General features: G+C 64.8%; 1 protein-coding gene across 4 annotated transcripts in view; it reads left to right on the top strand.

Moving 5' to 3' along the window:
- Nucleotides 1-67: 67 nt before the first annotated feature.
- The window catches only part of ADAMTS13 (ADAM metallopeptidase with thrombospondin type 1 motif 13), a 33,341-nt gene continuing 21,486 nt past the window's right edge, over nt 68-11,922 (top strand). The window contains exons 1-9 of one of the 4 annotated variants that reach the window (XM_036329198.1): nt 68-178; nt 2,395-2,502; nt 2,735-2,801; nt 5,223-5,362; nt 7,581-7,664; nt 8,450-8,574; nt 9,060-9,206; nt 10,950-11,096; nt 11,482-11,644. In XM_036329198.1, the coding sequence (XP_036185091.1) occupies nt 2,410-2,502; nt 2,735-2,801; nt 5,223-5,362; nt 7,581-7,664; nt 8,450-8,574; nt 9,060-9,206; nt 10,950-11,096; nt 11,482-11,644 (966 nt within the window). In that variant the 5' untranslated portion in view covers nt 68-178; nt 2,395-2,409. Of the gene's footprint in view, nt 179-1,051; nt 2,503-2,734; nt 2,802-5,222; nt 5,363-7,580; nt 7,665-8,449; nt 8,575-9,059; nt 9,207-10,949; nt 11,097-11,481; nt 11,645-11,922 lie in introns of those variants that run through there. The other 3 variants (XM_036329197.1, XM_036329196.1, XM_036329195.1) reach the window with 3 other exon arrangements.

Genomic DNA, 11,922 nt, shown 5'->3' with positions numbered 1-11,922 from the left:
GTTCTCGCGACACGTGCGTCCCCACCCCCGGAAGTCCCGCTCTCTCGCGGCCGGCGGGAAGCCGCGCCCTCGCCTCGCGTTCCGCGCGGCCGGGAGCCGGCGGGTTCCTTCCCGCGCGGGCACGGGGTCGCCGCCCCAGCGAGCGGCGCTCGGTTCCGCGACGTGGGGTTGGGTCGGGGTAAGCCCGGGTCTCACGAGCCCCGGGACGGGGAGGAGACACGCGGCGCCGGAAGGGACCCGGGGGCCGCTGTCGGTGTGGCGCGCGGCGGGGCCGGCGGAGCGCGGGGCCGGCGGCCGCCAGGGGGCGCTGGGGGGCCGGGCGGGAGCGGCAGGGGGACCCGGGGTCCCAGAGCCTGGCTTCCCGGGACCCTGGCTGCAAAGGCGCTGCAGCCCCACCCGCCAATGACATGCAGCGGCGTAAGGGTTGTTGTGTATTTATCACTTTGTTTTTAGGTTAAAAACATTTCTCGTTGTCACTGTTAGTCCCCTCCCGAGGGCATGTTCCCGGTGGTTAGAGAGCTGGCAGGGCCCTGGGCGGTTTGACTCCGCGGGTAGAACCTGGGCCGTGGACTGAAGGTCCCGGGTTCGATTCTCCCCGTTGCTGGCTCCAACCCCCGCCCGGCGGCACGAGTGGGAGGCAACCAATGGATGTGTCCCGCTCCCATCCAAGTTTCTCTCTGTCTCTCCCCCTCCCACTCTCCCTGAAAATAAATGGGAAAATGTCCTGGGTGAGGATTAACAACAGCAGCAAAGGCACAAACCAGAGAGAGCGGGCGCACGGGCCTGGGCCATCACTTCCTAACGACCATAAGCCATGGCTAGCACCCCTGCCCGGCCCTGACAGGGTCCTGACAGCACAGATCAGCCTCCGCTTCCCTAACGTGTCCAGCGGGGTCCCCGTATCAGGGAAATACAGACACTAGATCAACAAGACGATTGGGCTCGCTGGCAGCTACAGCGAAGATGATAAAGTGAGGTTTGCCGTAGAGGCGGGCGGGAGGGGGCAGGTTGCCCAATAAAATGCAGGACGCCCTGCAAGTGGGTGCAATATTGGGGCACGCTTATACTAAAACAACATATGCCTGTAACATGTAAACACGTGTAAAACAACATGCATGTAACGGCTATCTGAAGCTCAGATCTAACTGGTCCCTGGGATGGGTCCTGCGGGCAGGCCTTTTTGGTGAGGTGACAGGGGAGCTGAAACGTGGGTGTGAGGCCCGGGGTCAGAGACCAGCCAAGCACTGGATGTACGGAGGGAGGGAGAGAAGGCCGGTGCGGCTGGAGCGCGGTGAGCGGGGGGAGGGTTGGGAGCAGGGGGACGGTAGGGCTTCAGAGGCCGCAGGAAGGAGTCTGGACCCTGTATCCCAAGGGCAAAGGTCGGCTGTTTTAAAGCCGGGGAGTGACGCAATCTGACCTGCGTCGTTGGAAGTCACTGCCGCTCTGTGCGGGAAATGGGGTGGGAGCGAGGGAGAGAGACAGCAGAGAGCAGGCCCAGGAGGAGGCTGGCGTAGGGCCACGTGTCCGTCTGCGTCTCCAGGAAGCGGTCACAGAGAGTTGGGGTGCACACATTAATGGGGGTGGGATGCCTGTGAAAGACAAAGGGGGAAGCAGCTGCGGGGGGCGGGGGGAGCCTCGGGCTGCCGTGCAGCTCTGACCCCTGAGCAAGGAGAGGGGTTTGGCCACAGTGGGTGAGGGGGACTCCTCCCTGGTACCCGAGGCCGAGGCCGAGGAGAGGGGGCTGCGCAGGCGGAAACTCACGGAGGCCCCTGGTCGCCAGCCGCTGGGTCGGAGGAGGTGTGAGGGCGTGAAACAGCGCTCCGGAGAGGACGAGAGCCTGCCCGGCAGGGGCGTGGACGGCCGGGGCTGGTGAGGCTGCATGGGTGATGCCACCCAGCCTGGCTCTGGGACTGCCCATCTGTGCAGGCCCACAGGTGCCAGCTGGGAAGGAGGCAGAGGGAGGGGTGTTGGAGCAGGCCTAGTGGGTGAGGAAGGGAGTGGGAGAGGAGAGGACAGCGGTCAGGTCACGGAGAGGAGGGTGTGAGCAGAGGAGAGTGACTTGTGTGAGCCTGAGCGCTGGTGAGAGCCTGCCCGCGGTCCCCCCAGGCTGCCCGCGGTCCCCCCAGGCCGCCAGCGGTCCCCGCAGGCTGTCCATGGCCACAGCGCGGACACCGGGGCCGGAGCTCCCTCCTCTGGTCTGGGCACCTGGGTCCAGCGCCATCTCAGGGTGCAGGGCCGGGTGGGGGCTCTGACCCAGGCCCAGGTTGCAGCAGGAGGCGCTCTCGAGGCTGCCCTGGGAGGAAGCGCCCAAGAGTAAACAGCCTGATGGTCCCGCCCCGCGGGTCTGTCACATCCCTCACCGACCAGACCAGCTTCCCGGCATCTCCCCACCAGCTGGCTTCGCTGAGGATGAGGGAGCTTCGCCCCCCGGGGACGTGCGCGTGGGGAGTCCTCACCTCTGCCTGCCTCCTCCTGGGCTGCTGGGGCCTCCCGGGCGTGCAGGTGGGTGAGTGGGCAGGAGCCCGGGACGGAGCTGCCAGGCGCCGACGCGGGGCCTGGGAGGGGTGGCTGCCTTGGCAGAGCGGGGTGTTCTTTCAGCTTCTGGGCTCGCTGGGCGGATCTGCGCCTGGGTCCCCCCCACTCCCCTCATGCCCAAGTCCCCTCTCTCGGTCTTGCTCTGGCCCCGCCCACTCCCTGGGGTCTCCCTCCCCTCACCATCCTTTCTCTCCCGCAGGGACTGCTTCAGGCTTCGGAGACCCAGGAGGTGACTTCCCACTCCGGCCCTGATGCTGCCTTCAGAGGTACTTGTCCTCCACTGCCCTGGCGAGGGGAGCTTCCCAGAGCCTGCGGGGTGTCTCACTATTGGGGGGATAAGATGTTGGTATCACCATTGAGTTGGGGGCTGGGATGTTGGTATCACCATTGAGTTGGGGGCTGGGATGTTGGTATCTCCATTGAGTTGGGGGCTGGGATGTTGGTGTCTCCATTGAGTTGGGGGCTGGGATGTTGGGATCACCATTGAGTTGAGGGGGATAAGATGTTGGTATCTCCATTGAGTTGGGGGCTGGGATTTGGTGTCTCCATTGCGTTGGGGGCTGGGATGTTGGTGTCTCCATTGAGTTGGGGGGCTGGGATGTTGGTGTCTCCATTGAGTTGGGGGCTGGGATGTTGGTATCTCCATTGAGTTGGGGGGCTGGGATGTTGGTGTCTCCATTGAGTTGGGGGCTGGGATGTTGGTGTCTCCATTGAGTTGGGGGCTGGGATGTTGGTGTCTCCATTGAGTTGGGGGCTGGGATGTTGGTGTCTCCATTGAGTTGGGGGCTGGGATGTTGGTATCTCCATTGAGTTGGGGGGCTGGGATGTTGGTGTCTCCATTGAGTTGGGGGCTGGGATTTGGTGTCTCCATTGAGTTGGGGGCTGGGATGTTGGTGTCTCCATTGAGTTGGGGGCTGGGATGTTGGGATCACCATTGAGTTGGGGGGCTGGGATGTTGGTGTCTCCATTGAGATGGGGGCTGGGATTTGGTGTCTCCATTGAGTTGGGGGCTGGGATGTTGGTATCTCCATTGAGTTAGGGGCTGGGATTTGGGGGCCCTGCTGGGGGAGGCAGAGCCGCAGCATGGCTTCTGTTCATGAACTCCGTTACTTCCTGTGAAGCCCCTAGAAGCTGGTCTGGGTGTTCTGGACGGATCGGGGCTCTGACCTCGGGGCTCTGCTCAGTGTCTCAGGGTACAGCCACTTGTTGGCTGGTCCCTTCCGCTCCTGGGCCTCCCGAGAGCTGACCGATTTCCAGGAACCCTCGTGGCTTCTGGCCGTGGATGTAAATATTTATGCTTCTGTGAGAAGCAGGGTAGGCGCTGGCCCCATCCCAGCCACAGCCTCCCCCCCCCCCCGTCCCCCCCAGCCTCGAGGGCCGGCCTGGATCCTCCAGGACCCGCTCCTGTCTGAGTAGGGCCCCTGGTGACTTTGATCCAAAGTCTGGTGGGGACCAGAGGCGGGGGGCTAGTGGCCACAGGAGAGAATTAGGGGGGTCCCCTTGTAGCGACTTCCCTGTGGTCAGAGACACACTGACCGAGGCCTGTGCTGCGCTGGGGGTGGGGTGGGAGGGGCGTCGGGGAGACCTCTGTCTCTGTAGGACCGCGGGGCTGTGCTGTCCTGGGCTTTGCTTGGTGATTCTGTTCTCCACTGTGTGTCCAGTGTGGGGTTTTGGGGGGACCAAAAGAACGTAAACGCCATCACTGGCTCCTGCCCGGGCCCCTCGCTGCTCCCGAAACGCGCGGTCACTGTGGGATCTCAGCCCTTCGGCTCCACCTGCCCCAATCTGTCCCGAGGCCCAGCAGCTCCTCTGCCGCTGGCTGCCCGGGCGCCGCGGCTCTGACAGTCACAGCATCCGTGACCGAGAGCCTGGGACCTCTCAGTCCCTGAGGGGTCAGAGGACACGATGTCCTCAACTGTTCGTGGGTGTCTGAGGCCAGGGCGGCTCCAGGAGGCTGGGCAGGGCTGTGAGGGGAGGGCACAGGGCAGGCCACTCACCCAGCTGTCACCGTGCCCAGCAGGCAGGCGCTCTCATGTCCCCCCCTCCCCCCATGGGGAAGCTGGGGCCGTGTGGAGAGCAGCCACAGCGTCTGGACAGGTTCAAGCCTCAGACTAATGAGAGGGCAGGTCCTCTCGTGGCAAAGCCACGTGCAAGTCCCAGCGTGGAGGGCAAAGCCCTCCCAGCACAATGGTGGCCAAAGCTGTGGCTGTGAGCTTGACGTTATGGTCCGAACCTGTGGCCCCAGGTGGCTGAGTGATGTGGGCTGCGGGAGGTGCAGCAAGTGCTGCCAGAACAAAGCTTGAGAGCGTTCAGGTGCATGCAATTGAGTAGATTCGAAACCCGTGAGAACGCTGTAAACACCCTGACCACGTCCGTACTTTGCCTCGTGCACTCTGGCTTGTAGTCTGTGGCGCTGTAGCTAGCTCTCCGTCAGAGAGGAGAGCGTCCTACCCATACCCAGCTTTCCTCTCTTGTCTGTCTGTCCTCAATGCTTCACCCCCCTCAAGCTCACCGATCCTGGCTGAGCTGGCGCGGCACAGGGCAGGGGGCGGGGCCCGCCCACTCCCTAAGCGTAGGTGACAGACAGGACTCTGCGTGTCTCCAAGCACAGGAGCACAGGGTGACGGGGAGGCGCCACCTGCTTTCTAGAACCTTCCATCTCAGTCCTGCCTGCCCCTCCCTGCCAGGCCGTCCTTCCTCTCGCCTCCGGAGACACGCTGCCGCGGGGGGCGTCCTGCACCTGGAGCTGCTGGTGGCCGTCGGCCCCGACGTGCACCAGGCTCACCAGGAGGACACGGAGCGCTACGTGCTGACCAACCTCAACATGGTGAGTGCCCCCCGGGCGGGCGCGGGGCTCTGCATGCCCCCCAGGTCCTCGGAGCCTGGGGACACTGTCCCCGGCAGGGCTATGGTGTCGGGGCTGGCTCATCTGGTTTGAGATCATGAATTGACTCTGGTGTAAATCTGAGCTGGGGTCACCCATGGGACTCAGGGCCTGGTAGGGAGAGAGGTGTCTCCTCTTTCCTTCTGCCCCCCTCACCGGGGAACCCCTCGCTGCTCCCTAGTGCACCCCACAGCCTCTTGCTCCTCGGGCCCCTTTGCCCAGGGGACCCTCAGGTTTGGCCTTTTGCCCAGTTCCCTGTGGGAATCTCAGCCAGTGCTGTATGACAGCCAGCGGCTGCCCCCCACCCGGGCTCTCAGTTCCTTTCCTGTAGGCACCCCCTCTGCCCGCCTCCCCTCCACTGGCTTCCAGGGAAAAGGTGGGGCAAGAGGCAGGACTCCCACCAACCGTTACCTGGGGGACACGGGGCAGCCTGGGTCCCACTGCATCTGCAGGGATGTGCGCCCGGTGCCTGCGAGCGGAGGGCGCACACGGACACGTGCACAGAGAGGGCTGTGCTCTGGGTGCAGGGCCGTTGCCACTCGGGAGGCCAATGCCAGCACGTAGCCGTCACCACGCGGCGCAATGAGAGCAGTCAGACGTGATGGAAGCCTAGGGGTCACACTCACCGTGGAAACAGCTCTGGCTAAAGGGTTCAGGGACATTAAGGACAGGAGTCTCGCGGACGGCTGACCCAGGCCTGCTGCGGGGGGCGGGGGGGGGGGGCGTGAGGTGCTGGCTGGCGCTGCCCCCTATAAGTTGCCCCCTAGAGCGTAGGGCACTTAGCACCCCTTGGTCCCCAGCCTCAGGCCGCACCTCCCCCCCCCCCCCCCCCCGCTGACCTGGCTCAGGGCTAGAATGAGCCGCTTAGGACACACAGTTCTGTCGGTCCCTGGGGAGCTGTGTGTTCAAGCTGTGGGCGCCTCCTGCTTCTCACCTGCGGAACCGTGGTCAGCGAGCCCAGCTCCCGGGCCAGTCCCGTGTTTTACGAGGACCGAGCACAGCTGGGCGGTGGGTGCCAGACTGGCTCCTGCCCAGAGGGTGGTCGTGGCCCTGCCATCCCCTCGTGCCAGCTGCGTGGTGCCCAAGTCCAGCAGCAGCCACGGAGGCGTATCCCCATTGGACAGATGAGGAAACCAAGGCTCTGAGGTTAGGTAGCAGGTAGGAAGCGAGGAGCCCGGGCCAGACGTGGGTCAGCCGAGGCCAGGGTCAGCCACGCCTCAGCAGACACGCTAGTGCAAGAACCAAGTACAGGTCAACCAGGGTCAGCATCTTGACAGGCGTGTGGCGGGGGCTGGGAACCCGGGGGCCTTCCCACGGTGGGCGGGGGGGGGGGGCAGGGGCCAGGAAAGGGCTCTCGGGGCATCATGCCACCTGGGCATGGGCAGGTCAAGCAAGCAGACGTGGAGAGAAGGCTGTTTCAGGAAGATGAGCGAGGATGAGGAAGGGCGGTGAATCTGCTGGGACAGAGCAGTGTTTGGATGGAATGTTCTAGACCAATGGTTCTCAACCTTCTGGCCCTTTAAATACAGTTCCTCATGTTGTGACCCAACCATACAGTTATTTTCGTGGCTACTTCATAACTGTCATGTTGCTACTGTGATGAATCGTAATGTAAATATCTGATATGCAGGATGGTCTTAGGTGACCCCTGTGAAAGGGTCGTTCGACCGCCAAAGGGGTCGCGACCCACAGGTTGAGAACAGCTGTTCTAGACCAGGGGTCCTCAAACTACGGCCCGCGGGCCCCGTGCGGCCGCCGAAAACATTTACCCGCCCACCGGGTGCTTTTGCCGCCGCCGCCTGTCCTGCTTAGCAGCAGACGCGTCCCGGGCCCGCAGTGCGCACGTGTGGAATGTCTGAGGGACAGGGAACTGGCCCCATTTAAAAAGTTGGAGGACCTCTGTTCTAGACTAATGACAGTTTTCCGAATGCAGTTGTTTCAGGTTTTTCCCTCTGTGTCGGTTGCTCTTCCTGAGCCATGAGCAGGGGTAGTGGGGGCCGGGGGGGGACCCAGAGCACGGCTGCCCGCCTCCCTGCTGCCTCCCAGCCCAAGGCCCAGCGCTCGGGGTGCGCCCACCCACCACGCTGAGGAGCACCCTCTCCAGGCCCGTCCCTGGGGGCGGCTCCCCACCCACGTGTGCTCTCCGTCTGCCCACCCACAGGCGTCGGAACTGCTGAGGGACCCGTCCCTGGGCGCCCAGTTCCGAGTGCACCTGGTGCGGATGGTCATCCTGACGCGGCCCCAGGTGGGTGCCGGGCCCAGTGCCCCTGCAGACCCGTCCTGTCCGCCCCGCCCCTCCCTGCTGCCCAGCGCCCCTGCAGACCCGTCCTGTCCTCTCCGCCCCTCCCTGCTGCCCAGCGCCCCTGCAGACCCGTCCTGTCCTCTCCGCCCCTCCCTGCTGCCCAGCGCCCCTGCAGACCCGTCCTGTCCGCCCCGCCCCTCCCTGCTGCCCAGTACCTCTGGAGACCTGTCCTGTCCTCTCCGCCCCTCCCTGCTGCCCAGCGCCCCTGCAGACCGTCCTGTCCTCTCCGCCCCTCCCTGCTGCCCAGCGCCCCTGCAGACCCGTCCTGTCCTCTCCGCCCCTCCCTGCTGCCCAGCACCTCTGCAGACCTGTCCTGTCCTCTCCGCCCTTCCCTGCTGCCCAGCGCCCCTGCAGACCAGTCCTGTCCTCTCCGCCCCTCCCTGCTGCCCAGCGCCCCTGCAGGCCCGTCCTGTCCTCTCCGCCCCTCCCTGCTGCCCAGCGCCCCTGCAGGCCCGTCCTGTCCTCTCCGCCCCTCCCTGCTGCCCAGCGCCCCTGCAGGCCCGTCCTGTCCTCTCCGCCCCTCCCTGCTGCCCAGCGCCCCTGCAGACCGTCCTGTCCTCTCCGCCCCGCCCTGCTGCCCAGCGCCTGGGTGCCGGCGGGGCTTCCAGGCCACCCGCCCGGGCCCCCGCGCGCCCGCACCTGTGCCTGCCGCGGACAGTGACAGGCCGTGCGGGCCGAGATGCCTGTGGGTGGGCCCAGTAACCGCGGGCTCCCCCACTGCTGCCCAGGACGCCCCACAGCTCACAGCCAACATCACCGCGTCACTGCTGAGCGTCTGCGAGTGGAGCAGGACGGTCAACCCCCCGGACGACGCGGACCCCGCGCACGCCGACCTGGTCCTCTACGTCACCAGGTAGCCCGCCTCTGGGCGCTGCTCCCGCACAGGCCCGCCTCTGGGCGCTGCTCCCGCACAGGCCCACCTCTGGGCGCTGCTCCCGCACAGGCCCGCCTCTGGGCGCTGCTCCCGCACAGGCCCGCCTCTGGGCGCTGCTCCCCGTGCAGGCCCGCCTCTGGGCGCTGCTCCCGCACAGGCCCGCCTCTGGGCGCTGCTCCCCGTGCAGGCCCGCCTCTGGGCGCTGCTCCCCGTGCAGGCCCGCCTCTGGGCGCTGCTCCCCGTGCAGGCCCGCCTCTGGGCGCTGCTCCCGCACAGGCCCGCCTCTGGGCGCTGCTCCCGCACAGGCCCGCCTCTGGGCGCTGCTCCCGCACAGGCCCGCCTCTGGGCGCTGCTCCCGCACAGGCCCGCCTCTGGGCGCTGCTCCCGCACAGGCCCGGGGCGGCGGGCATCTCAGCGGGTTTGCAGAGGCGCTGGGCCCCACGTGTGTCTATTCTGTTCCCAAGGTTTGACCTGGAGCTGCCCGATGGCAACCGGCAGGTTCGGGGGGTCACCCAGCTGGGGGGCGCCTGCTCCTCCTCGTGGAGCTGCCTCATCACTGAAGATACCGGCTTCGACCTGGGGGTCACCATTGCCCACGAGGTCGGGCACAGGTATGTGGCCCCACAGCGGCCCCCACGGTCAGGCCAAGGAGCTGACCCGGGCCCCCAGGAGGGGAGGTGGAGGCTGGCAGGGAGCCCTGAACGCGGGAAGGAGCCTGTGCCCTTGACCCCCGTGGACCAGGGAGGGGGGGCAGGGGCTGGGAAACTGGATACTTCATGATTACTGAGTAACTAAAGGAGATTTAAAAAAAACACAAGCTAAATAGACCTAGCAATTAGAAACGGAGGTTTATTGGAAATTCAGGTAAAGAAAAACTAAGCTGTAAAAATTACCCCAACCCCACCACCTAGAGATAGCATTTGTTCGTAGTTAATATTTAACTTTAGTCTTTAATTTACACACACAGTTTTTTATTTGCAAAATTAGGATTATACTGTATATTGGTTTGGTACCAGCTTCTCTTTTTAAATCCTCACCTGAAGGTATGTTTTTATTGATTTGTAGAGAGGAAGGGAGAGAGAGAGAAACACTGATGTGAGAGAAACATCGATCGGTTGCCTCCTGTACACGCCTCAACCCGGGATTGAACCTGCAACCTAAGTATGTGCCCTGACCGGGAATCGAACCCAAAACCTCTTGGTGTGCGGGACACGCTCCAACCAGGGAGCCGCCGCACACAGCTGTTACCTGCTTTTTCATGCAACAGTGTACTTCTCCCGACATGCCTCCAGGTCTTTTAAAATGTCTTGTGCGCCATCACTTAGGTAATTGGTCCCGTTTGGATATTCAGGTTGTTTCCAGGTTTACCCGCTTGTGAACATGACCCGTCTTGTGGGCCAATCTCTGCTCCTCCCGACATCACCGACCTGGGTGGGGTGGGGGGTCTTTCCTTGCTGACTTTCAGTCCTTTTTTTTTTTAAGGGGAGAATGATGATTTTTATTTTTATTTTTTAAAAATATATTTCATTGATTTTTTACAGAGAGGAAGGGAGAGGGATAGAGAGTTAGAAACATCGATCAGCTGCCTCCTGCACACCCCCTACTAGGGATGTGCCTGCAGCCAAGGTACATGCCCTTGACCGGAATCGAACCTGGGACTCTTGAGTCCGCAGGCCATCACTCTATCCACTGAGCCAAACCGGTTAGGGCTGACTTTCAGTCCTTTAAAATGAAAGGAAGTAGTGCTGAGATTCCTCCGGTAAAAGATGAGTCTATTCTCTTCCTTGCTCGCCTGCCCCCCTTCAGCCCCTCTGAGGGCTTCTGCGGACCCCCCCATCCCCATTGCTGTGGGCGACCCAGGCCCCCAGAGGCTGGAGCTGTCCCCCCCCCCCCCCCACACACACAACAGCTCGGTGTCCTCCCTGCATCTTCACCTCCTTCCCCATCAGCCCCCCCCCCCCCTTGTTTGGAGGGAAGGGGTGTGGAACGCTGCCTCCCGCCGGGAGAGGAAGGCTGGTCAGAGGTCCGCACACCCTCTGGGACGTTCTATTGACTCTCACTGCACAGCCTGCATTTGACAGCCAGCCCCCCGGTCAAGAACCTGATGGCGGGGGGCGCCCAGGGCCCTGGGTCCCGTCCTCCCCAGGCTTCTAACACCCGGGTTGGTTCTCTACCGCCTCCTGATATTGGTCAACCAGCAAGGGCAGGCTTGGCGGGAAACGGAGGCAGGGCGGCCACGTGACTCGCTTCCCTGGGGAGTTAGCTGGTGGCAGGGCCAGGGGGCCCTACTGGGCAGGACGGGACCCTGCCCGCCGGGCCGGGCCGCTCTCAGCGCCGCCTCCGCCTCCTCGCAGCTTCGGCCTGGAGCACGACGGCGCACCCGGCAGCGGCAGCGGGTGCGGGCCCCACGGCCACGTGATGGGGACTGACGGCGCCGCGCCCACCCCAGGGGGCCTCGCATGGTCCCCCTGCAGCCGCCGGCAGCTGCTGCACCTGCTCAGGTAGCGCACCCCTCCATCCTCCGCCACCCCATTCCTGCGCGACCCTGCAGTTCTCCCCATCGCCCCATCCCTGCGCGCACCCGCCTCTCGGTCCCCTCCCCTCCCCGAGTCCAACCTGCACCTGCCTCCCCTGCTCTGATCCCCTGCCTGCTCCCCCTCCATGAGCCCTCCGCAGGCCCCCTCCATGATCCCCCGCCTGCTCCCCCTCCATGAGCCCTCCGCAGCCCCCCCTCTGCTCTCACGGCCTCTACCGCGCTTAGAGCTGAGCCTTGTCCCAGCCCCGCCTCCGCTCATGGTGGGGAGCAGGGGCTGAGAACTGTCCCCCCACCTGAGCCCCCCCTCTGTCCCACCCCACCCGGGGCCTGAGCCAGGGGTCTTGTCACAGCGAAGGACGGGCGCGCTGCGTGTGGGACCCGCCGGGTCCGCAGTCCGGGCCTGCGGGGCGCCCTCCCCAGGCCCACCCAGGTCTCTACTACGGCGCGGACGAGCAGTGCCGCGTGGCCTTCGGGCCTTCCGCCGTGGCCTGCACCTTCACCCCGGGGAGCCTGGTGAGTCTGGCAGCGCTGCGCCCAGCTTCCCCTCCCAGGGCTCTCCCCTCCTCCCGGGGTCTCCTCCCCCTCCCGGGGTCTCCTCCGCCTCCGGGGGCTCCTCCCCCTCCCAGGGCTCTCCCCGCCTCCGCCTCCGGGGGCTCCTCCCCCTCCCAGGGCTCCTCCGCCGCTCCTGGGGCTCCTCCCCCTCCCAGGGCTCTCCCCCCCTCCCGGGGCTCCTCTCCCTTCCAGGGCTCCTCCGCCCACCCCAGCAGCTCCCTCCGCCCGGCTCAGGCCCC

Source organism: Myotis myotis, unplaced genomic scaffold (genome assembly GCF_014108235.1).
Source record: "Myotis myotis isolate mMyoMyo1 unplaced genomic scaffold, mMyoMyo1.p scaffold_m19_p_12, whole genome shotgun sequence".
NCBI lineage: Eukaryota > Metazoa > Chordata > Mammalia > Chiroptera > Vespertilionidae > Myotis > Myotis myotis.
The sequence above is the reverse complement of the archived record's forward strand: the minus strand, read 5'-3'. Positions and strand labels throughout refer to the sequence as shown.